This window comes from Rhincodon typus, chromosome 18 (assembly GCF_021869965.1).
Source record: "Rhincodon typus isolate 14 chromosome 18, sRhiTyp1.1, whole genome shotgun sequence".
Lineage (NCBI taxonomy): Eukaryota > Metazoa > Chordata > Chondrichthyes > Orectolobiformes > Rhincodontidae > Rhincodon > Rhincodon typus.
The window spans coordinates 21,821,275-21,844,714 of record NC_063349.1 but is presented as its reverse complement, the minus strand read 5'-3'; the positions used below and the strand labels follow the sequence as shown (position 1 = coordinate 21,844,714).

Genomic DNA, 23,440 nt, shown 5'->3' with positions numbered 1-23,440 from the left:
TGACATAAAATACTTGTTTAGTATCTCCCCCATCTCCTGCAGTTCCACACAGACGGCCTTGGTGATCTTTAAGTGACCCTGTTCTCTCCCTAGTTACTCTGTTGCCCTTAATATATTTGTAGAATCGCTTTGGATTCTCCTTAACCTTATTTGCCAAAACTCTCTTATGCCACCTTTTTGCCCTGCTGACTTTCCTATTAAATATATTCCTACTGCCTTTATACTCCTCTAGGGATCCACTCAATCCGAGCTGTCTATACCTGACATATGCCTCCTTCTTAGTCTTGACCAGAGCCTCAAGTTCTCCAATCATCCAGCATTCCCTACACCTACCAGCCTTGTCCTTCACACTAACAGGAAAATTGTATCGGCATTTCTTTAGTGTACAGGAAAAGGTCCAGGATATCTACAATTTTTAATCGGTGGGCAGTAAATCACACAACATGTCTTTTTTCCTGGTATGACTGACTCCCCTCTAAACAGCAGAAATTTGGGGCTGGATTTTCTGACCCTCTGTTGGACATGCTGGACATTTTTCAGCAGGGGAGAGAGAAGTAAAATATATAAGGTGGCTAGCCCATCCCCAAGCTGACCCCTATAATACACTGGGTGGATAGACACTAAAATTGCCAGCACAGTGGAGGTCTGCCCTGGGGCAAACCCTGCAAGAATGTCATCTCTAATCCCTCTCAAAACCAGAAGACTGAGCTTTCCTTGGAATCCCACTCTCTTCTCAGACCCCATAAAATTCAACCCATGGTGATGGCGCATGGTGGGACTGGCTTTCTGAAAACCGTACCCACTTCATTGTGTACACTTCAATCATTGCTCCTGTTCCAATGTTGATGGAGATCAAGTAACATGCAAAAGGTGTAGCAGTTCCCTTTATCAAGAGGACCTAGACTCATATCGTGCCTATAAATGGGGGGATGAAATTCTCTCTCTGCTCATTTCAACATAACAATGATGGAATCCAATTCTAAATTGCATATTAATGATAGAGATTTTACTTGTAAAGCTAATTCTGGTTAGTAGTTTCTTAATTCACAACAAAGGATAAAGAACTTTGAGGGGATATAATTTGAAGCTAGCAATACTGAAATGGGGCTGATACAGCTGATCCAGGTAAATTGATCACATGGTCAAATTATTTCCCTATTAAGTGATGCAAGTTGACGTTTTTGTACTTACTGACAAAAGATTAAACAGTGTGAGTCACTCATGTAACTCCAGAGTCTCTGTATCATTTATTTCACCAAACCCAAGCCTTCATTCAGTCTAATACAAAGAGGTCTCAGCCCTGTATTTGGTTACTGAGGAACTGTGAAGATCAGACAATGGATATCTGTCCTTAAAAGCTTCCAATAAGTAAACCCCCTTACTTCTACCATTGCTGCTGAAGCTAAAAATGCATTCAATATGCTGGTACCAGTAAATGGGGATTTATGCTTTCACTTCTAATCCATAAGGTATTTTTCCAAACCTATTTGAATTTTAACTATTGTGAGTTTCTAACATCACCCATGTTCCTGCCAGATGACTACCTGACAGGGATGACCATAAAAGCTCATCTAAGGTTGAACTTAACCTTGCAAATCTTCAAGTTGTATATCTGGTCCTACTTAATTCTTGTGTCCTCATATTTTTGTTCATTTGAATTAAATTTAAATCCTGTATAAGACATGCTTCTAGAAGGATATTGATTCAAAATATGAAGGATACTTGTAGTCAACGAAATTCCTTTGGTGAGCTCATGAATTCTGTTTAGTATGAAGGGAGTAACTTCCTTGCTCAGAATACCTTCATTCCTAATGGTGGAGAATCAAAAAAGCTCAGTTACAATCAATCAGTTGTCCCAAAATCAGAAGTATCCAAACATGTTGTTCAGAACAGGGGCCACGTATTAATATGCCAGCATATTTTTTAAGTTGCTGAGGCTGAGAGATATTGGGGTTCTGATGCAAGACTTGCTCACTAATGAGTCAACAGTGAGAAAAAGAACATTTTCTAACCCTGCAAGCTAAGAAAATTCAAAAAGAACAAGCAAATGAGTAAACTATATGAATATATTTAACAGTTAGCTGCCTGGGATTTGAGGGTCAAAGACCTTCCCTGGGGAAGTGAGAACGGAAATTCATGCTGCTCGTGTACCTCATTATTTACAATCAGCACACAATGAGAAAACAGAGCCTCAGCCTATCAATCTGCACCCTTTTCTTGTCAAGTAGAAACAGTTGCACTTGCTTGAAATTTGGTATTCTTGGACTAGTCTCGATGAATGCAAAATCAAAAGAACAAGAACAATACAGCACAAGAACAAATTGTTGGAGCATTGACAGACATCTTTGTATCTTCTTTGGCCATAGAGAGGCCGTCCAAACCTACCCCAATACATTTTGCCCTCCCATACTAAAACTGTCTTCACTTACAGGATCTGTGTCTCTCTATTCCCTTTCTGTTTATGTATTCATCCAGGTACTTCTTGAATGCTGCTATTGTGTCTGCTTCCACCACCTCCTCTGGCAGCGCGTTCCAGGCACTCACCATCCTTTGTGTGAAAAACCTCTGTCACACTTCTCTTTTAAACTTCTCCCCCTTGCACTTGAACCTGTGTCCCCTAGTAAGTGACCCCTTCACCCTGGGAAAAAGCCTTGTACTTTCTACTCTATCCATGCCATTCACAATCTTATAAACTTCTATTTGGTCACCCCTCAACCTCCTGTGTTCTAATGAAAACAAAGACAGTCTATCCAACTTTTCTTCATAGCTAAAACCCCCCATACCAGACAACATCCTGGCAAATCTTTTCTGTACCCTCTCCAAAGCATTCACATCCTTCTAGTAGTGTGGTAACCTGAACTGTATGCAATATTCCAAGTGTGGCCTAACTAAAGTTCTATAAAGCTGCAGCATAACTGGTCTATCCTTATACTCAATGCCCCTTCCAATGAAGGCAAGCATTCCATAGGCCTTTTTTAACACCTCAGCTACCTGCGCTGCCAGCTTCAGTGATCTGTGGACCTGTACACCAAAATCCCTATGCATATCATCCTGAGTGTTCTGCCATTCCCTGTATAATTTCCACCTGTACTTGACCTTCCAAAATGCATGACCTCACATTTGTATGGATTAAACTCCATCTGCCATTTTTCTGCCCATGCCTCCAACTGATTTATATCCTGCTGTGTCCTCTGACAATCCCCCTCACAATCCGCAACTCCATCAATCTTTGTATCATCCGCAAACTTACTAAATAGACCAGCAACATTTCCCTCCAAATCATTCATGTAGATCACGAACAGCAGAGGTCCCAGCGGTGATCCCTGTGGAACACCACTAGTCACAACCCTCTATTCCGAAAAGCATCCTTCCACTGCTATCCATCTTACCAGCTCACCGCGATACCACATGACTTCACCTTTTGTACCAGTCTGCCATGAGGAACCTTGTCAAAGGCTTTACTGAAGTCCATGTAGATAACATCAACTGCTATTCCCTCAATCAACTTCATCACCTCCTCAAAAAACTCAATCAAATCAGTGAGGTATGAGCTCCCCCGTGCAAAACCATGCTGTCTATTGCTGATAAATCCATTCGCTTCTAAATACATATAAATCTTGTCCCTGAGAATCTTTTCCAATAATTTCCCTACCAGTAACATGAAACTCACAGGCCTGTAATTTCCAGGATTATTCCTGTTACCCCTTCTTAAACAATGGGATAACATTGGCTATTCTCCAGTCGTCTGGGACCTTATCTATGGTCAAAGAGGATACAAAGATGTCTGTCAATGCTACAGCAATTTGTTCTCTTGCCTCCTTCAATATTCTGGGATAGATCCCATCAGAACTCAGGGACTTACCTACCTTAATACATTTTAAGATGCACAACACCTCTTCCTTTTTAACAGCAACTTGGCTTAGAAACTTGACATTCTCTTCCCTGAGATCATCTCCAACAATTCCTTCTCTTTGTTGAATACTGACACAAAGTATTCATTTAGGACTTTACTTATCTCTTCTGGCTCCTCACATCAATTCCCTCCTTTGTCCTTGAGTGGGCCAACCCTTTCCCTGGCTACCCTCTTGCTTTTTATATAAGAAGCCTAGGGATTCTCCTTAATCCTGTTTGCTAACAAATTCTCATGACCCCTTTTAGCCCTTCTAATTCCTTGTTTAAGTTCTTTCCTACTTATATACTTCAAGGGCTTCATCAGACCCCAACCTCCTAGACCTTACATATGCTACCTTTTCCTTTTCGACCAAGATCATAACATCCCTGATCATCCAAGGTTCACGTAACTTGCTGTACCAATCCTTCATTCTCGCAGGAACGTGCTGCTCCTGAACTCTAAACTGCCGTTCAAAATACTCCCACATGTCTGATGTGGATCAAACGGCCACATCCAATCAAAATTCTCCAATCCCTACCAAATATTGTTGTAGTTCGCCTTCCCCCAATTTAACACCTTTACACGAGGGCTGCTGTTATCCATGAGCATGTTAAAACTCACAGTATTATCATCACTGCTCCCAAAGTGCTCCCCCACTGAAACTTCACTCATCTGGGCTCATTTCCCAAAACTAGGTCCAGTATAACCCCTTTTCTGTTTCAACAGTTTACATATTGTGTCAAGAAGCCCTCCTGAATACCCTTACTAATTCTGCCCCATCAAAGGCCCTAGCACCAAGTGAGTCCCATTCAATTCAGGGAGAAGTTAAAATCAGCCAACACAACAACCCTGCTATTTTTACATCTTTCCAAAATCTGTCTACATAGTCTCCCCTCTATCTCCCATTGGCCGTTGGGAGGCCTGTAGTATACCCCCAGCATTGTGATTTCACTTTTCCTATTCCTGACTTCTATCCATGCTGCCTCGCTGCACAATTCCTCTGATGTGTCCTCCCTCAGTACAGCTGTGACATACTCCTTTACCAGGAATGCAACTCTCCCACCCCTTTCACCACCCTTCCTATCACTCAAAAGCTTTGGCTCTTTCAGTATCTGTCCTATATAATTAAACTGAGTTGAATTGTGTAACTTGACCTCTTCAAAGACGAAGACATTACAAATAATGTGCTTAATGAAACAAATTAGATTAGAAAAGTAGTCTCCAATAGATAGATGTAGTTTGGAAAGTACCTGACCTGTTGAACACTTCAACAGGATCTGTTTGTGATTCAACTCAATTCAATAGGGGGAGGTGATGGCCTAGTGGTATTATCATTGGACTATTAAACCAGAGACCCAGATAACATTCTGGGTTCAAATCCTGCCATGGCAGATGGTGGAATTTGAATTCAGTAAATATCTGGAATTAAGAATCTAATGATGACCATGAATCCACTGTTGATTGTCAGGGGGAAAACGTGTCTGGTTCACTAATGTCCTTTAGGGAAGGAAACTGCCATCCTTATGTGGTCTGGCCTACATGTGACTCCAGACCCACAGCACTGTGGTTGACTCTCAACTGCCCTCTGGGCAATTAGGGATGGGCAGTAAATGCTGCCTAGCCAGAGACACCTTCATCCCGTAAAGGAAAAAAATAATTTCAGTAACTGGATGCTTTCCACCTTGAAACATAAGGTTGAATATGAAACTGGTCCTGTTAATTTTATTGCTTATGAGGGAAGATGCTAAGAGAGGAATTCAGCCTGACTTTTGTTAAGAATAGGCAGCCAAAACTGAAGCAAATAAATCATCATCTCTCAGACAGACGTTTAATCATGACATCTGGCAAGATTGGCAACCAAACATTCCTGCACTTGACTTGTTGATTAACCAGACCCAAGCAGGCAAAGTTTGTTTCTATTTGTTTATGGGATGTGGGCATTGCTGGTGAGGTCAGCATTTATTGCCAATCCCTAGTTAAAAGTCAGCCACATTACTGTATGTCTGCAGTCACATGTAGATGAAACTGTGCAAGGATGTCAGATTTCCTCCCTAAGAGGACACTAGTGAACCAGATGGGCTTTACAACAATTGACAATGGTGACACGATTACCATTAGACAGATTTTTACTAAATTGAAATTTCACCATTTGCCATGCTGGGATTCAAGCCCTTCTTCTCAACATTAACCTGGGTTTCTGGATTAATGGTTGAGTGACATTATTGCTCCGCATTCATCTCCCAGTGCAGAAAGACGAAACTTAGCAGATGAACTTCCTAATTGCTTGCTGCAAATTCATGTCTAATGTAAATGATAAATAGAAGGAGCACTCCTTAGTCCTGTTTTCAGGTGTTCCCATGGTATTTTCTAAACAGATTAAATGGGAGAAATCCCCGTGCAGATCACTCTCAAAATAACACTACTCAGTAGATTCATTACCAACATGTTATTCTTGTGTTTCATACCTTGCTTCTTCCACAGCCTGCTGGATTGCATTGTCGATAATCAGGCTTGATGCTGCCTGCTCCTCTGGAATAGGGACGGCGATCAGCACACCACTGTCATGGCCAAATCTACGGGCAGAGGCTATTAAAATTAAACAACAAATACTTACACTTTATTATCCAGTCACTTCTAGTGACCCCATCACCATGGCAGTAATGCTATGGCTGGCTCTTGAAATTCTGTTAAATCTTTCATCTGTAAATAGCCATTTGAACATTTGATTCAGATTAAGATCATTCCATTTGTTGATATCACTGTCAGTTCTTGGGAGATGTTTCCCTTTCACTGTATTTAAAAGCATATTATATCTATTCAGCTCAGGGGTTAGCACTGCTGCCTCACAGCGCTGGGGACTCAGGTTAGATCCCAGCCTCGGGAAACTGTCTGTGTGGAATTTGCACATTCTCCCCGTGTCTGCGTGGGTTTCTGGCTTGTGCTCCAGTTTCCTCCTACAGTCTGACCATGTGCAGGTTAGGTGGATTAGCCATGATAAATTGCCCGTAGTGTCCAGGGAAGTTGGGTTAGTCATGGGAAATGCAGGGTTACAGGGATAGGATAGTGGGGTGGGTCTGGGTGGAATGCTTTTCAGAGAGACAGTGTGACTTGAATGGGCTGAATGGCCTGCTTCTATACTGTAGAGTTTCTATGAATTGCTTGATGTCACTAACACGTTGTCATAAGGCAACAATGGATAAAATCAAACTTACATGAACTTTAACAAACTTGAGTGCAGCTCAGGCTAAAATGTTCCATGGGTACAGTCATTCCCCAACCTATGCACAGTTAGTTAACATATGCTTTGTTCAACCTGAGGCCTAGTGATCCTGCTTCCTCCTAAACCATTTCCATTCAATTTACACTGATTTCTTAAGACAGCTTGGACTGAAGTCAGACATTACTCCATTGGTGGAGGACAGCAGAAGCAAATACAACACAAATTTTTCTTTTATACGGTTCATTGTGAGATGACGATTTGCACTTACTTGAGAGATTAAACAACTCTGACCTAGAACAACAATTTGAAACTGTTGTAATCAGTGCCACAAAGATATGGCATTTCTTGACCCCCTGTATATGGAGCTCTGAAACCAGTGGGTGCAGTACAGATATAAAAGAATTATTTACAAGGTACCATCTATTACACTGTAATCTAAGGAAAAACTAAGCAGTTAGAACTGACCAATAAGTTGGGCTGCTTCGTCTTCATCAGCGACATTGCAAGGAGATTGAAAACCACTTTTCGGAACAAAGAATGCTGGGAAGTCACGTGTCTTTCCAAATGTGGTCACACAAACCCCATGCGTCTCCTATAGCAACCAGAAGAATGTTCAATTTATCAAATAATAAAACACTGCTGAGACTTCAGTTTCATCTTATATCACTTATAGATCCATTTCAATGAGGCTGGGTATCATTCAATGTTGTTCTTATGTTAGCACAGGAGGTAAAGGAAAGAGGGAAAAATGTGGATCAGAGGAAAATGAAAAGGGGGACAGAATATTCATGAGTGTGAGAAAGGGAGAAAGGTATTTGAATAATGTAAGAGGGACAAATGAGAACCAAGTTGCCACTTGCTGCCTGTCCAGATGGTTATAAAAAAGGCAAGTTAGTTGAAGAGAGAGTCACCGACCTTATAGCCCATGACACTACAGGACCAGCAATATGTTTAAGGAGCTCTAACTTATTTGTACATGACGGCTTGGAACAAATGAGGAATTGGTCCATTCATATTTCTATTTTGTATCAATGTTGGTGTGATGGTGCTACATAACTTACCTAAAACGTTACTTCAATAAGTGCTGAACCCTGCTTTGTGTTGCATGTGATCAGATCAAAAGCCAGTAGTAGTTTGTTGGCCAATTAATGTTAAATATGCAATACAAATAATCATTGTTTTGCTTCTAAACTGCTTCCTGTATTATGTACTCCAAATCCAGACCAAAATAAGGCCTTCTCCTCTAAAAGATCCAACGACATGCACCAACCCATATATTAAAACATCATAACATTCAAGTTCCAATACCAGCTTTGACGGAGGTTGCTCTAAAATTCTAATGCATGTTAAATTATTCGTTGTTTCCAATGTAGATTTACACTTTTTCTAAATCAATATGAGATTGAATCAAATATATTTTACAAAGGATGAAAAACAGATTCATCAAACAGACTAAGACAGCTGTGATGGGATAATATTTCTGTACAAATGACAACCTATGAGCCATAATTACCAAATATTCCAATGTTCGTCCAATGTCCAGGATGGATTTGACTCCTGCTGAAACCACTGTAACAGGAGTGCGTCCCAGTTCAGTCAGATCTGCGCTTATGTCCATTGCTGTAAACATTTTAAAAAAGTATCATCTGTCACACTAAGAGCATTTACTCTAACACTCTTGCTGCACATCTCATGGAAAAATGTCTAATAATATGTATTAATCTTAAAAATATTTAACATACAATAGCTGCTTCCTTACATACACATACTGCCTAAAGGGTTGGCAAAAATATGCAGGTGTTTTAAACCAGAAACTCAGTAACATTTCTGGAAGTGTGGTTGTACCTTGAGTGGTCAATTGATGGTATATTGCTCAGGTCCTTTCAATTTAATTTTACATCAAGTTGTTAAACAAAACTACTAGAGAACAAACTTTTGTCCCAATCAGTTCATGTGGGTGCTTATTCCCAACATGAGCAACGGCATAATCCCATGTCCCAAATCTATTTCCATATCCAACATTCTCTTTTCGTTCCACTGTATCTAGATAGAGATTATCTGTAATGTCATGTTCTCCCAGATTGAGAGGATCCACACTGAAATACCTTCTCCTGGAATGAGGTATTCATATGGAAACACCCTCTCCTGGATTAAGTGTGTCCCTAAATTCTAGTCTCTAATGTAAATAAGTAATCTGAAAATAAATTTAAGGCACAACAGGACAGTTCAGCTTCATGGAATACCAATGCTTTGCCAGGTTAGCACTCCACATGGCCAAAACAATCTCGAGTGGGAAGAGTCTCCAGCCAGAAAAAAAACACGAGCTCAAGGTTTTAGAACTCAAGTGGCAGCTGAAGTTACTGTGGTGCATTTGTAAAGCTGAGAACTACATAGATGGCACACTTAACAAAGTGGCCTGCCTCCATTCTAAAACCAGGCAGGCAGAGAGGGAATAGACAAACTATCTAGGAATCTCAGGCACGTATTACAGGTGGTGCCTGGATTTTCCATTTGGACATTGCGGAGAGCAATGGTTCATAAGAGAATGTAGCAAGAGCCAGAGGGCATTCAGATAGAATAAAAAACAAGCAGGGGAAGTAGAAAAGCTCTTCATGAAAGTGGAAAACAGCAGAAACTGTTCCTAGAATTAACCTGGGTCAAATTATAGAAGAGTGTTGAGAAGGCATAATTAAGAGCACTCTATCCAGCACACTGGAAACTGATTATTAAAAGGATATTCAGCATTTAAGAAGGATAGGCAAAATGGAAAAGGAGGTGGGGTAGGGGTGATCATAAAGGATGGGATCAACGTATTTGGAGGTCTGCTCTTACAATCAAAAGAATAAAATATAGAATATTTTTGGATGTAGCTAAAAATCAGCAAAGGCAGCAAAAATTCCTAAGTGTTGTTTACAAGCCTTTAAACAGTAGTATTTTTGTAGGACAGAGTCTAAATCTGGAAATGAGAGATGTGCATAGCAACGGAAATGCAAATATCATGGGTGATGCCAATATACATGAAATCTAAATTGAACTGACACCTGCGCTGTGGAGGAAGAACTCTTGGAATAGGTTTAATGTAATTTTCTGGAGCAATATATTAAGCAATTAGAGCCCAGGCTATTTTAGATCTAATATTATGTGATGAGGAAGGGTAAATGAATGATCTTTTTCCATAGTCTGATAGAATTTCCATTAAATTTGAAAAAAATGTAGATCAAACTGAAACTAAGGCCCTAAATTCAAACAAAGGCAATTATGATTCCAAAAGGAAAAATTTAGCTGCAGTGGATTGGAAAAATACATTAAAAGGTTTGATGATACTTGGCAATGGCTACTATTTAAAGAATGAAAAGCTATTCCTTTGAGAAAAAAATCCCCACAGGTAAAGCAAAAGAACCATGGCTAACAAGGCAAGTTAAAGATATTACTGGATCAAAAGAGACAACTTAGAAAGCTGTCATATAAACATAAGCCTAAGGACTGGGAGAATTTTAGAATTCAGCAGAAGAAGGACCAAGAAATCAATGAGAGATTAGAAAATGAATGTAAAATAGCAAGAAATTCAAAAATGTATTGGAAAAGTTCCTATAGGCATGCAAGAAAAGAAATGATTTGCAGAGTCATACTCAGGTCTATACAGACAGAGACAGGAGAGTTAGAACATAGAACATAGAACAGTACAGCACAGTACAGGCCCTTTGGCCCACGATGTTGTGCCAAACTTTTACCCTAAACCTAAGGTCTATGTTCATAGTAGGAAATAGAGTAATGGCAGAGAAACTAAATTCTTGTCTTTTATATGGCTGTCAATGGTAAACACAATAACTGTCTTCACGGAGGATGACAAGAGGGCTTCCTGAAATAATTAAGATCCAAGGTTCTGGTGAGTGTATGGAACTGAAAAAAAAAATCAGCATTAGTAAATAAAAAGGAGAAATTAGTGAAAGTAAAAGTTGACAAATCTCCAGAACCCAATGACTTTCAACTTAGAGGGTTGAAAGCAATGTCTACAGAGATAGTGGATGGATTAGTAATAATCTTTCAGAATTCAATTAATTCTGTAATGGTATCTGCAGATTGGAAGGTTGAAAATACAACAAAATTGTTTAAGAAAGGAACGAGAGAAACCATGAAATTACAGACCTTTTATCTTAATTTCTAAACATCTATCTGACATCAATTGACTGACTGGACAGAATCATCATGGATTTATGAAGGGGAATCATTTTGACAAATCTAATATTTTTTATGAGAATGTTACTAGCTGAGTTGGTAAGGGGGGATGGCTTTTTTTTAATAAAGTTCTACATGGGAAGTCAGCGAAAAAAACTAAAGCTCATGGAATTGGGAGCAACATATCAACATGGATTGAGGAGAGTTAACAGGCAGGCAGTAGGAATAAATGGTTTGTTCTCAGGTTAGCAAGCTGCCACCAGTCAGGTAATTCTAGGACCAGTGCTTGGAGCTCAGGTTTTAACAATACATGTGTAAATGATTTGGATAGGGGGTGGTGGCAACTTTGATGATTACACAAAACTCAGTGGGAACGTGAATTATGAGGGAGATACAAAGAAAATTCAGGGGCAGATGGAACATAATGTGAGTCTGTGTGAGGTTCTCACCTTGGTAAGAGGAACAGAAGGTGCAAAGTATCCCTTGAATGATGAGAGGTTGGCAAGTGTTGACTTCAACAGAGCCTAAATGCCCTTGTTTATAAGTCACTGAAGGTGAATTTGCAGGTGCAGCAATCAATTTGGAAGGCAAATGTTATTTTAGCCTTTACTGCAAAAGGATTTGTGTAACGGAGCAAAGAGCCTTGCTTCAATTACATATAACACTGGCAAGACCAGCCCTGGAGTTCTGCATGCAGTACTGGTCCTCTTGCTTTAGGACAGATCATTGTCATAGAGAGAGGTCCACCAGACTGGTCGGACTGTCCAATGAGGAGAGACTGAGAATGACTGGGCCTGAAATTTAGAAAAATGAGAGATCTTATAGAACTTGCAAAATTCTTAAAAAGGGTAGACAGATTACATGTAGAAATCATGTTTCTCCTGGCTGTGAGACCTGGAACCAAGGAGGAAAATCTTGGAATAAAAGGCAAGCCATTTAGGATGAGGATGACGAGGAACATCTTCACTTAGAGGGTGGTGAATCTTTGGAAGTCTTTACCCCAGAAGTTCACTCATTAATTAACTTGAAAGGAAAGACTTATTGGCATGTTGTTACAAATGACATCAAGGGCTTTTGGGATTGTGCAGAATACGGTGCTTAGGCAGTTGATTTAGAATGGTGGAGCAATTCCAGGGGGCTACTAGCATACATCTGCTCTTATGTTTCTTCCTATGTAACAGCCTCCCCCAAATTGAGTGTCTCCATACTGTTAACTCCCAGTGTAAATGCATTTGTATTTTAACTCCCATTTCCTTGTGCACCAGTCGCTCAAAGTAAGTGTACAAATGCAGCAGGCTGTAAAGAAGGCAAATTATGTTGGCCTTCATCTGTGAGTGGATTTGAGTACGGGAACAAGGATGCCTTGCTGCAATTATACAGGGCATTGGTGAGGGTACACCTGGAATATTGTGCGCAGTTTTGGTCTTCTTATTGGAGGCAGGATGTTCTCACTATAAAGGGAGTGCAGCAAATCTTTCCCAAATCGTTTTCTGGGATGGCAGGACTGACGTTATGAGGAGAAATTGAGTTGATCAGGATTGTATTCATTGGAGTTAAGAATGAGAGGGAATTTTAGAAACCTATAACATGCTAACAGGACTAGATAGGTTAGATGCAGGAAGGATGTTCCTGACAGTGGGGAGTTCAGAACCAGGGGTTGTAATTTAAGGATAAAGGGTCAACCTTTCAGGACTGAGAATGAGGAGAAATTTCTTCACCTGGAGAGCGGTGGATCTGTGGAAAGTGGTTGAAGTCAAAACATGATGTGTTTTCAAGGAGGAGACAGACATAGCTGTTGTGGCTAAAGTGATCAACAGACATAAAGGGAGGATAGATTAGGGGATTGAGCTGGGTGATAGGCCATGATCATACTGAATAACCCAAAAGACTTGAGGAGTCAAATAGCCTACTCCTGCTCCTCTCCTCTAAGTTTCTCATTGGTTAAGCTCCTTATAATATTTTCTTTCTCCTCTGACCTAGGTCGGATCTTATCATATCTAAGCAGTTTATTTACAGAGCAATTAAATTTGCTTTATGATATTTTGAAGATCTTGCTGAGTATGACCTTTGGATATTTGAAGCAGATCTACACATTTCTTACAGTTTTGTCCATCATGATGCACTCCTCCAATACCACCTGTCACAAACAATGGAATTCCAACTCTGTGTGCTACCATCATAGTAGCTGAAACGGTGGTGCCACCAGATAGGCCCTGATAGAAAACAAACAATATCAACATTACTGTGCCTAAACAACATATTGCTACACTTCGCAAAGCATATAAGTAAGATACAAGATACCTTACTGGAGCAAAGCTTCAATATTGGCATCACAGCACACAATACTCTGGAATGTATACTTAAGTTAATCTTTTGCTGAAACCAAAGCAAACTTAAACCAATTAATTACTCACAGCACGTGCTGACCAAGCCAAACTATCTTAGAATTATCTTTCATCAGTTTATTAAAAAGCTTTAGCATTGTCAATATTGAACTCATTGATCCAAGTCACAAAGTGAAGCAGGTAATTCTGCAGGTCCACTCAGTTCCAATTGACTTCACAAAATATGTGCAGTGATAACACAAGTTTCCAGCATCACTAACAGAATCCTTATTTTTAATTCATTTATAGCATGTGGGTATCACTGGCCAGGCCAGCATGTATTAACCATCCCTAATTTCCCAGAGGGCAGTTAAGTGTCAACCACATTCCTGTTGGTCTGGAGTACATGTAGGCCAGACCAGGTAATGATGGCAGTTTCCTCCCTTAAAAGGACATTCGGGAACCAAATCAGCAGCAGCAAGACCAGCAGGGGAGTAAAAAAATCAAAGTCAAAGCAAATCAAAGTCAAAGTCGGCCAGCAGGAATGTTTCACCAGGAAATGAGAGGAGTTTACAGCTGCAGACTAACAGCTAATTCAGAGCAATGTTCACATTAGCAAATGGACAATAGCTGGTCTAGAGTTTAGGTACCTTCATAAGGAAATGAGAACATGAATGCTCAAGTACGGTTTAGAAAGATCTGTTGCTATTTTTAAACATACGGATCCCACATTTAGGTGAAATACTTACGTTTATCTCTAGCCTTGTGGGCAGAGCATGTTCTGTCCAAGATGCTTCAGCCACGAGACCAGAACGTAGGAAAAGGACTGGCATAAATTTGAAATTTATAAGACTGCAAAAATCACAACCATACAAGTAGTCAAGGGGCAAATCAGGAATGGGCTGAAGAGCTAATAAATCAAAATTATATGACTAATAAATATGACCAAGTTTTGTTCAAAATTTTTTTTTGCTTGATTCCAGAGGTGTTTCTGAAACTGAACAACTGTAGCAGATACAGAAGGAAAATATGGAAACTAAACAAACAGCTGATACCTTGAATGATATTTCCTAGGTTTGGCAATTTGCTGTGTGTTGTTTTATTTCAATCAATATTAATTGTATTAGGTCTTCACAGAAAGCTAATGTTATAAGTACAGATCAAACTGAGCAATTGCAAAGCTTAACCAGTGATCAGAGATGAAGTACTAAGATTAAATATTAAAGCTTTAAGATATAATAAACATGAAAACAAGTGAATAACTATGTTCTTAAATTCCCATTCTTAGGTGATCAAAAGAAGAAACTAGACTTTTTATTTACGTTTCAAGTGCTAATCTCCCTGATGGATATTCTACATATCCACCAGAAGGTGCCAAACCCCGAGGACGATTTGTACATTTGCTACCTGTGTCTAATTGGTGGTGGTGAGCTGCCTTCTTGAATGACTACACTCTATGTGGCATAGGTAGACCCACATTGCTGTTAAAGAGAGAGTACCAGGATTTTGACTTTGTGACAGTGAAGAATAGTAATGTGTTTACAAGTTGGAATGGTGTGTGTCGTGGAGGGGAACTTGTAAGTGGTGGTGCTACCATGTATTTGCAGCCCTTGTACTTTTAGGTGATAGAGCTTGTGGGTTGTTTTTAATTTGTTCATGGGATGTGGGCATCGCTGGCTGGTCAGCATTTATTACCTGTCCCTAGTTGCCCTTGAGAAGGTGGTGGTGAGCTGTCTTCTTGAACCACTGCAGTCAATGTGCTGTAGGTTGACCCACAATGCCCTAAGGGAGGGAATTCCAGGCCTTTGACCTAGTGCCAGTGAAGGAACAGCAATATATTTCCATGTCAGGATGGTGAGTAGCTTGGAGGAGAACTTGCAGGTAGTGGTGTTCCCATGTGTCTACTGCCCTTGTCCTTCTAGTTGGAAGTGATTGTGGTTCAGAAGGTACTAATGATCTTCGGTGAATTTCTGCAGTGCATCTGCAGTACACACTGCTGCAATTGAGCATCAGTGGTGGAGGGAGTGGATGCTGCAGATGTCATACCAATCAAACAGACTGCTTTGTCCTGGATGATGTCAAGCTTCCTGAGTGTTATTGGAACTGCATCCTTCCAGCCAAGTGAGGAGTATCCCATCATTCTCCTGACTTGTGCTTCGTAGATGGTGGATAGGCTCTGGGGAGTCAGGAGGGAAGTTAGTTGCTGCATTATTTCTAGCCCCGAATTGCTCTTGTAGCCACTATGTTTATATTGTGAGTCCAGTAGTATTTCTGGTCAATGGTAACTTCCAGAATGTTAATAGTAATCATTCAGTGATGGTATTAACATTGAATGTCAAGGGATGGTGGTTAGATTGTCTCTTATTGGAAATGTTCATTGATTGGTATTTGTGTGGAGTGAATGTTATTTGTCACTTGTCAGCCCAAGTCTGGATATTGTCCAGACCTTATTGCATTTGGATATGGACTGCTTTAGTGTCTGAGGAATGGTATTAAACATTGTTTGTTGATGATTACACATCTCCACTTCTGACCTTATGATGAAGAAAAGATCATTGATGAAGCAACTGAAGATAGCTGGACCTAGGACACTACCCCTAGGAAATCCTGTAAAGGTGTCCTGGAGCTGAGATGATTGACCTCCAACAACAAACAGCCACCTTCCCATGTGCCAGGTCTGACTCCAAGCACCACAGATGTTGCCACCTGATACCCACTGATTTCAGTTTTGCCTGCACTATTGATGCCATATTCAGTCAAATGCAGACTTGATGTCAAGGACTGTCACTCTCACCTCACCTCTGGTATTCAGCTCTTTTGTCTATGTTTGGATCAAGGCTGTAATGAGGTCAGGCACTGAGTGGCTCTGGAGGAACCCAAACTGGGCGTCACTGATCAGGTTATTGCTGAGCAGGTGCTGCTTGATAGCACTGTTGATGACAACTTCCATCACTTTACTGACGATCGAGAATAGACAGATGGAGCGGTAATTGGTTGGTTTGGATTTGTCCTGCTTTGTGTGAACAGAACATACCTGGACAATCTTCTGCATTGTGGGGTAGATGCCAGTTTTGTAACTGTATTGGAACAGCTTGGCTAGGAGAGTGCAAGTTCTGGAGCACAAGGCTTCAGTACTATTTCAGGAATGTTGTCAGGACTGATAGATCTTGTAATATTCAGTACCGCCAACCATTTCTTGATATCACATGGAGTGAAACAAATTGGCTGAGGAGTGGCACCAGAGATATTGGGGACGACTGGAGGAGGCTGAGATGGATCATTCACTTCGTACTGGTGGCTGAAGATTGCTGCAAATTCTTCAGCCTTATCTTTGGAAGAAACTTTAAAAATTAAGTACACACATTTCAAGTATAAGATCTTTTGAATTTGTTTTTAGATCAAGTGACTACTGTACTCCAATGTAATTAACAAATGGTTCAATACATTTTTAAGATATTTTCACTCATTTAACGCAAAGGTTACACACAGGTGGTGGATTAACAGTGATGTTAAATGCTCATTTCTGTGACAAACTCCCTTTCCACTGTATTAATCAAACTGCACCAAGCCACCAAAAATCAAGCACGTAGCAAGGAAAATACTGTACAACTGCATTGTTTTGTTGCAAATCAACAAATACAAAAGTAGAAAAGCAAAAAAGGGATGCTATTTTCATGCAAGATCATTGATTGCACCCAATGTGGATACTCTGGCAGCGTTTTTTTTACTGTGTGTGGGTGCAGTGGCCTACCTGATTGATTCAGAGGGTAGATACTCAATTTTAATCTGAAAAAATAGTACTAACTGCTGGCGTCACAGAAGTTTATCGGTGATATAAAAACAATTCCACTGCAAAAAAAAGGAAGCCTATAAAAAACAGCAATTCATGAGGGTCAGTACAACCTTTGCACCTTATGCAACCGTTTTACAGGCCAGCTTGTTATTGCAACCACACCACTGTTTTATACTGTGAAGTGTTAATTTTCTTTAAAGTGCTATATAGCACCATCATACCCTTCCATTGCAGAGGTATCTGAAATCTACTGGCCTCCCACAACCCTCACATATCAAACCTCTCTTGAGAATGAAGCATAGCAATCATTCAACTAATCAGGAAAGATGGGAAAATACAGGACGGTACTGCACTGTATCCAAGACTGGACCACAACAATCCAACAAAAAGGAAGAGGAAAATAGACAGGACATGCAAAGAACAAGACACTTTCAGCAGTGGACTAATATAACCCAAGTTGAAATATATTTTAGAGACTGAGACAATGTTGTTTTTTGTTGCTTCAACAGAAATCAGATATTTAAACGCTTATGTCCATTGGAAACCCAAAGGAATTTTATTGCTGGATGCAAACTCCCCACTCACCTATTTAAAATAAGCACAGTCATCATGATCTGCAGATTTCAATGAACTCTTCATAGGGAAAAAAATAATGGTGTGACTGCAATAAGTACAAGCTGGACTGTAAAACATTAGCAAAAGGTGCAAAGGTTGTACTCTCTCGTAAATTGCTTTTTCTATCGGCTCCCTTTTATGCAGTGGAATTGGTTTATATCCCTGATAGACTTGCACAATACCACCAGTTAATACTATTTGTTCACACAAAAATCAGAAGACCTCGCACGCATCTGCATGCTGTTAGTCCCACTGCTTTTTCATGTCAAACTTGTCAATTCACTTACTTAGACAGCAACTGGCTTTTGGAACTTGCTGAGAGATTTACAAATTTGATTCATTTCTAAATAAACACCAACGGTTCCTCCATGTTCTCTCACCCACCTTTCCTATGCCTTAAGAAATAAATCTATAAATGATGAATTGTGACCTGGCATAACTGTTAGATAGGAAGGTTACTGCATTAAAATCTGTTAACTCCTGGACAACGATGAAAATGATTCAGCACTCCCACCAACTTACCACTGTACCCTCTCATGACATCTGACTTACTCCTTCTAAGCAAGCCCTAGGCACCCGACCTCCCAAAAAAAAGGAAACCCAATTGACTCCTAGTATCATGGACAGCTGACCAATCCCTACCACCCACAGGCACTAGACATCCCGCCAGAGGCCCAACCACCCCCATCCCTGACACCAGATTCATCTCTCCCTGTTCTTCTGTGATAACACTGCACCAACTTCAACATTGTTGGCATTAACAGCCAGTTTAAAATGACTGAGCATCATCTGATGCTGGTAAAGCTCATTACAGCTTTCAAGCTGTCAAAGGCACGTGAACACTTTTCTGTCCACTCAAATTTCTTGCATTTCTTGATGAACTTTTCAATGGAGCCAAAAGAATGCTGAAGTGTGGAACAGATGTCCAACAGAATCCACTCCTGACCATATGCTGCAAAATCTCTTGTTTTGTCTTAGGCACCAGAAAATCCAAGATCGCCTTTATTTTTGCTTTCCCAGGTGCTATTTGGCCTCGTTCAACAGTGTGGCCCAAATTAGTTAACTTTGCTCGGGCAACTTTACTTTTGGCTGTGTTTTTAAGCAAATTTGCTCTTTGTAACTGATCAAACAAATTATTTAATGCTGTAAATGGTACACACATGTTTGGTTGAGCACAACCAAAATCATTAATACACACAGCAGTGTAAATGACCTCTGGTTCATTGCTGAGAAGTTGCAGTGCATTTTTCACTCCAAATGGTACTTTACATTGTTAAGGTCTTTCTGAGGTTACACAAGTTCACCCTAACTTGGGCCAACTTCGCTGGTAGAGTGAATGTTCCTTTGTGGGGACACATCCCTTACATTAACATCATGCGGCCAAAGATGTTTTCCTGGTCTATTTATACAAAATCGGTTTACAAATCTATAACTGCTTTTGTAAGTCACCTCAACAGTTTTCTGGAAGACAGCATTAGATTACATCTAACCTTTAAAGTACCTCAATATTATCCAATATAAATACTGGAAGTTCAAGTGGAATGTTCAATTCTGAAATAGCTGATGTTTTTATTTAACTCCCTACTTTTTCCCACTGCTGTAATTACGGTTTTATCCTGATTATTCTACTGTCATAGTATTGTTTTAACATAGAAACATGGCACACTCACTGATATTTCCTCCTGGCTGTGTGCTCATTACATAATTCACATCATTGAGTTTCTTTGGTTCATTGGAAACACGTACCAATTCTAACACATTGTCTTCAGTGACAAAATTTTAAGCTTTGACATTTCTTTTTGTCACAGCTTTCATTGTTCGTTAAATAATTTTCAAATACCTTTTGGCCAAGGTATCTGCTTTGGGTAATTTTTCCTGAAAACATGGCACATTAAGTGTAGTGTCTGAGTTTTGGTTTTTAAATTTCTATTTAATTAATAGGAGGCTTTCTCACTTCATGGTCACACGTCAGTTCAAAAGGATGGAATCCTGTGGACTTATTAGGTGCATCCATAATGGCCAACAGTATTAAGAAATTTCCTTTACCCATCATTGGGATATACTTGACCCACAGGCTCTAATCATGGTCTTTAAAGGTTGATGCCATCTTTCCAATGCTCCTTGTCATTGCAGATGATAAGCTGAAAACATGAATTGTTTTATTCTCAAACTATTCATAAATTCTTTGGATACGTGTGACATAAAATTTGAACCTTGATCTGATTATTTTTCCTTATGTAATCCATAACCTGGGAAAATTCAAACCAACTTTTCCACTACCACTTCTGCTGTAATCTTTCCAAAGTTACTGCCTTAGGAAATGTTAAATTCTACAAATTCTACTTACAACTTGTTAAATGGTGCTTCAAAAGCTGATGTTAGAATTAAGGGTGCAGATTTAATTAAGGGTTGGTTTTCCCACTACCTGCCATGTTTGGCAAGTCTGGCAAAATTTACACACATCTCAATGAAATCTTGGTCAATAAAAATATCTCAGTACTTTTGTCTGTATTTTCCTAATACCCAAGTGCAATGGGAACTTTGTGAGCTACTTGTAAAATTAAATGGATGGATTCAAGTCATCAATTGTTTGCTTTATAGAAAGAAACAAATCTAGAGGAAGGACATCTACCAACGTAATCCTTTATTCAGATGTAGTGACTTTTGCTTTATTTTGTTCTGAAATTTTCTTTGTAAGTATTAATGCTAATTGTAATATAAAAGAAAGAAGGTATTTACTCAGTGTATATTAATTAATTACAACTGTTACTTTGTGCCCTGTGGAATAATGGGTTTATCACAGCAGAATACTTTTTCCAGTTCAATTAAGTATCTTATCAATATCAGGATATAAATAAGAACGTATAATTTAGCTAATTAAGTAATCTGGTTGATGAGTGTCTTATTGAAACAAAACTTATGTAATAAAAATACAATACTTAGTTAACATTGACAGTCAGCAATATAAACGTACAAATGGTTATCCTCATCCACAAAACATAGGCGACTACATGCATACACACACCCTCTCTCCCCACAGGGAGAAAAAAATGGGGAAAAAGTAGATTTCTCCAGAGATTAGCTAAAGTGTTTCTTGTTTTCAGAAAACCAGTTCTTCTTAAAAGCCATGTTCCAAATGTTCCAAAAACTGTTGCTCTGATATTCTCACACATTGTCAAGTTATTAATCATGCATGGCTGTACTTCCTCAACAAAACTTCAGAAACAATCTTGAGGTGTGCTTTTAATCACTCATTCAAAAGAAAGAAAAAGGTACACCTCAAACTCAAAAAGAAATGTTTCCTTTTAGAGCTGAGGTGGATTGGCTTAGTAGCTGCTTCTTCGCAAACGCCCTTTCAATTCAGCTTGTTCTGAAATGAACTGGATAGTTAACAGTGAAAGTGGTGGTCTTAGGTTACAGGAGGCTATAAACAGATTGGTTAGATGGGCGGATCAGTGGCTGATGGAATTATATCCTGGTAAGTGTGCCTTGATGCACTTTGGAAAAAGAAACAAGGTAGTACTCAACAAATGGCAGTACACTAGGAAACTCAAAAGGAACAGAGGGATCTTAGGATATTTGTCCACAAATCACAGAAGGTGGCAGGACAGGTTAATAGGGTAGTTCAGGAGGTGAATGGGACACTCGTTTTTATCAGTCGAGGCATAGATTATAACAGCAGGGAGGTTATGTTGGAGCTGCATAGGACTTTGGCTACGTCACAGCTGGAGTACAGTGTGCAGTCTGGTCGCTGCACCATAGGAAGGATGTGATTGTACTAGAGGGGGTGCTGAGGAGATTCACCAGGATATTACCTGGAATGGAACAATTTAGCTGTGAAGAGAGGCTGGATAAACTCGGGTTGGTTTTCTTTGGAGCAGACAATCATAGAATCCCGACAGTGGGGAAAGAGGCCATTCAGCCCATCAATTCTGTACCACCCCTCTGAAAAGCATCCCACCCAAACCCAGACCCTCCCTATCCCTGTAACCCTACATTTATCATAATGAATCCACCCTGCCTGCTCATCCCTGGACACTACAGGGCAAAGTAGCACAGCCAATCCATCCAACCTGCACGTCTTTGAACTGTGAGAGAAAACTGCAGTACCCAGCAGAATACCACACAGACACAGGGAGAATGTGCAAACTCCATGTAGTCAGTCACTCAAGGCTAGAGTCAAACCAAGTTTTCTGTTGCTGTGAGGCACCAGTGCTAACCACTGAGCCACTGTGCAACCCAGGTTGTGGGGAAACCAATAGAGGTGCATAAAGATTATGACGGGTATGGACAGGAATGAACATGAATTGAAAGCAGTTATTTTCCTTAGTCAAAGAGTCAATAATAAGGGGGACATAATGTTAAGGTGAAAGGTAAGAAGTTTAGAGCGGATATGAGAAAAACATTTTTCACCCAGAAGACAGTGGGAGTCTGGAATGCACAGCCTGGGAAGGTGGTTGAGGCTGGTAACCTCACAACCTTTAAGAAGGTACTTGGATAAGCACTTGAAATGTTAGAACATTCAAGATTATGGCCTAGTTTGATGGTACAGACTTGATAGGCTGAGGCACTCTTGTGTACTGTATGATTCTATGAACCAGGTGAAACAAGAAGCCTTGTTAAAAAAATTTCCATGTCCACAAGTGATCTCTTTTAAAGAAAATACCCCAGGTATGTCCGCAAATCTTGAAATAAATCCATTTTGCCACAAGCCTCAAAACCCAAGTCTTCCAAGCAATAATGAATATCAAATATCTTTGTAATGACGTGGCTGATTGGCATTAACTGGTGATTCACTTATGCCTCATAAAGGAACAGGCTAGAACTGTGGTTGTTGGCAGAGTACATATTTGTCATATATGTTTCCTTGAATCAATGTTCAGATAAAAAATGTGTAAAACTTGGCCCTAGTTCTATCCTTCAGCACCTGGCTTCTGGAGTATAACAGAAAGGGATGACAAACTTGAGTGTTCAAAGAGAGAACTGGTTTGGTTAAATTAAGAAAAAATAATAAGCTACTTTACTGTTTGTTGTAAACAATAAGCCGTTAGGCAATAAAATAGCAGTAGGGAGATAGAGGAACGATTTTGCAAAAAGTTAAACAATAATATATGGGAGATTATGATTATCCTACTATAGACTGAGTAAACAACAATGTAAAGGGGCAAAGGGAGGGGGAAAAATCCCGAAATGTGTACAAGAGAACCTTGTTGAACAATATGTGTTAGAAACATGATTTAGCATCTTTAATGCAATAAAAGACCCCAAGAAGCTAACAAAACCAGACATCAAGCCATATACAACAACAGAGATGGCAGATGACCAAAAGGTTGTTCAGACATAGTAGGAACTGCAGATGCTGGAGAATCTGAGATAACAAGGTGTAGAGCTGGATGAACACAACAGGCCAAGCAGCATCA

At 39.8% G+C, this 23,440-nt stretch overlaps 1 protein-coding gene across 2 annotated transcripts in view; it reads right to left on the bottom strand.

Moving 5' to 3' along the window:
• zgc:136858 (uncharacterized protein LOC678543 homolog) overlaps positions 1 to 23,440 on the bottom strand; it is a 73,023-nt gene that overhangs the window by 41,796 nt on the left and 7,787 nt on the right. Inside the window, exons 1-6 of one of the 2 annotated variants that reach the window (XM_048607402.1) lie at positions 17,991 to 18,041; positions 13,390 to 13,501; positions 8,626 to 8,732; positions 7,578 to 7,704; positions 6,358 to 6,478; positions 1,723 to 1,808 (exon numbers count right to left, since the gene is read on the bottom strand). In XM_048607402.1, coding sequence (XP_048463359.1) covers positions 1,723 to 1,808; positions 6,358 to 6,478; positions 7,578 to 7,704; positions 8,626 to 8,732; positions 13,390 to 13,468 — 520 coding nt within the window. In that variant the 5' untranslated portion in view covers positions 13,469 to 13,501; positions 17,991 to 18,041. Of the gene's footprint in view, positions 1 to 1,722; positions 1,809 to 6,357; positions 6,479 to 7,577; positions 7,705 to 8,625; positions 8,733 to 13,389; positions 13,502 to 17,990; positions 18,042 to 23,440 lie in introns of those variants that run through there. The other variant, XM_048607401.1, reaches the window with a different exon arrangement.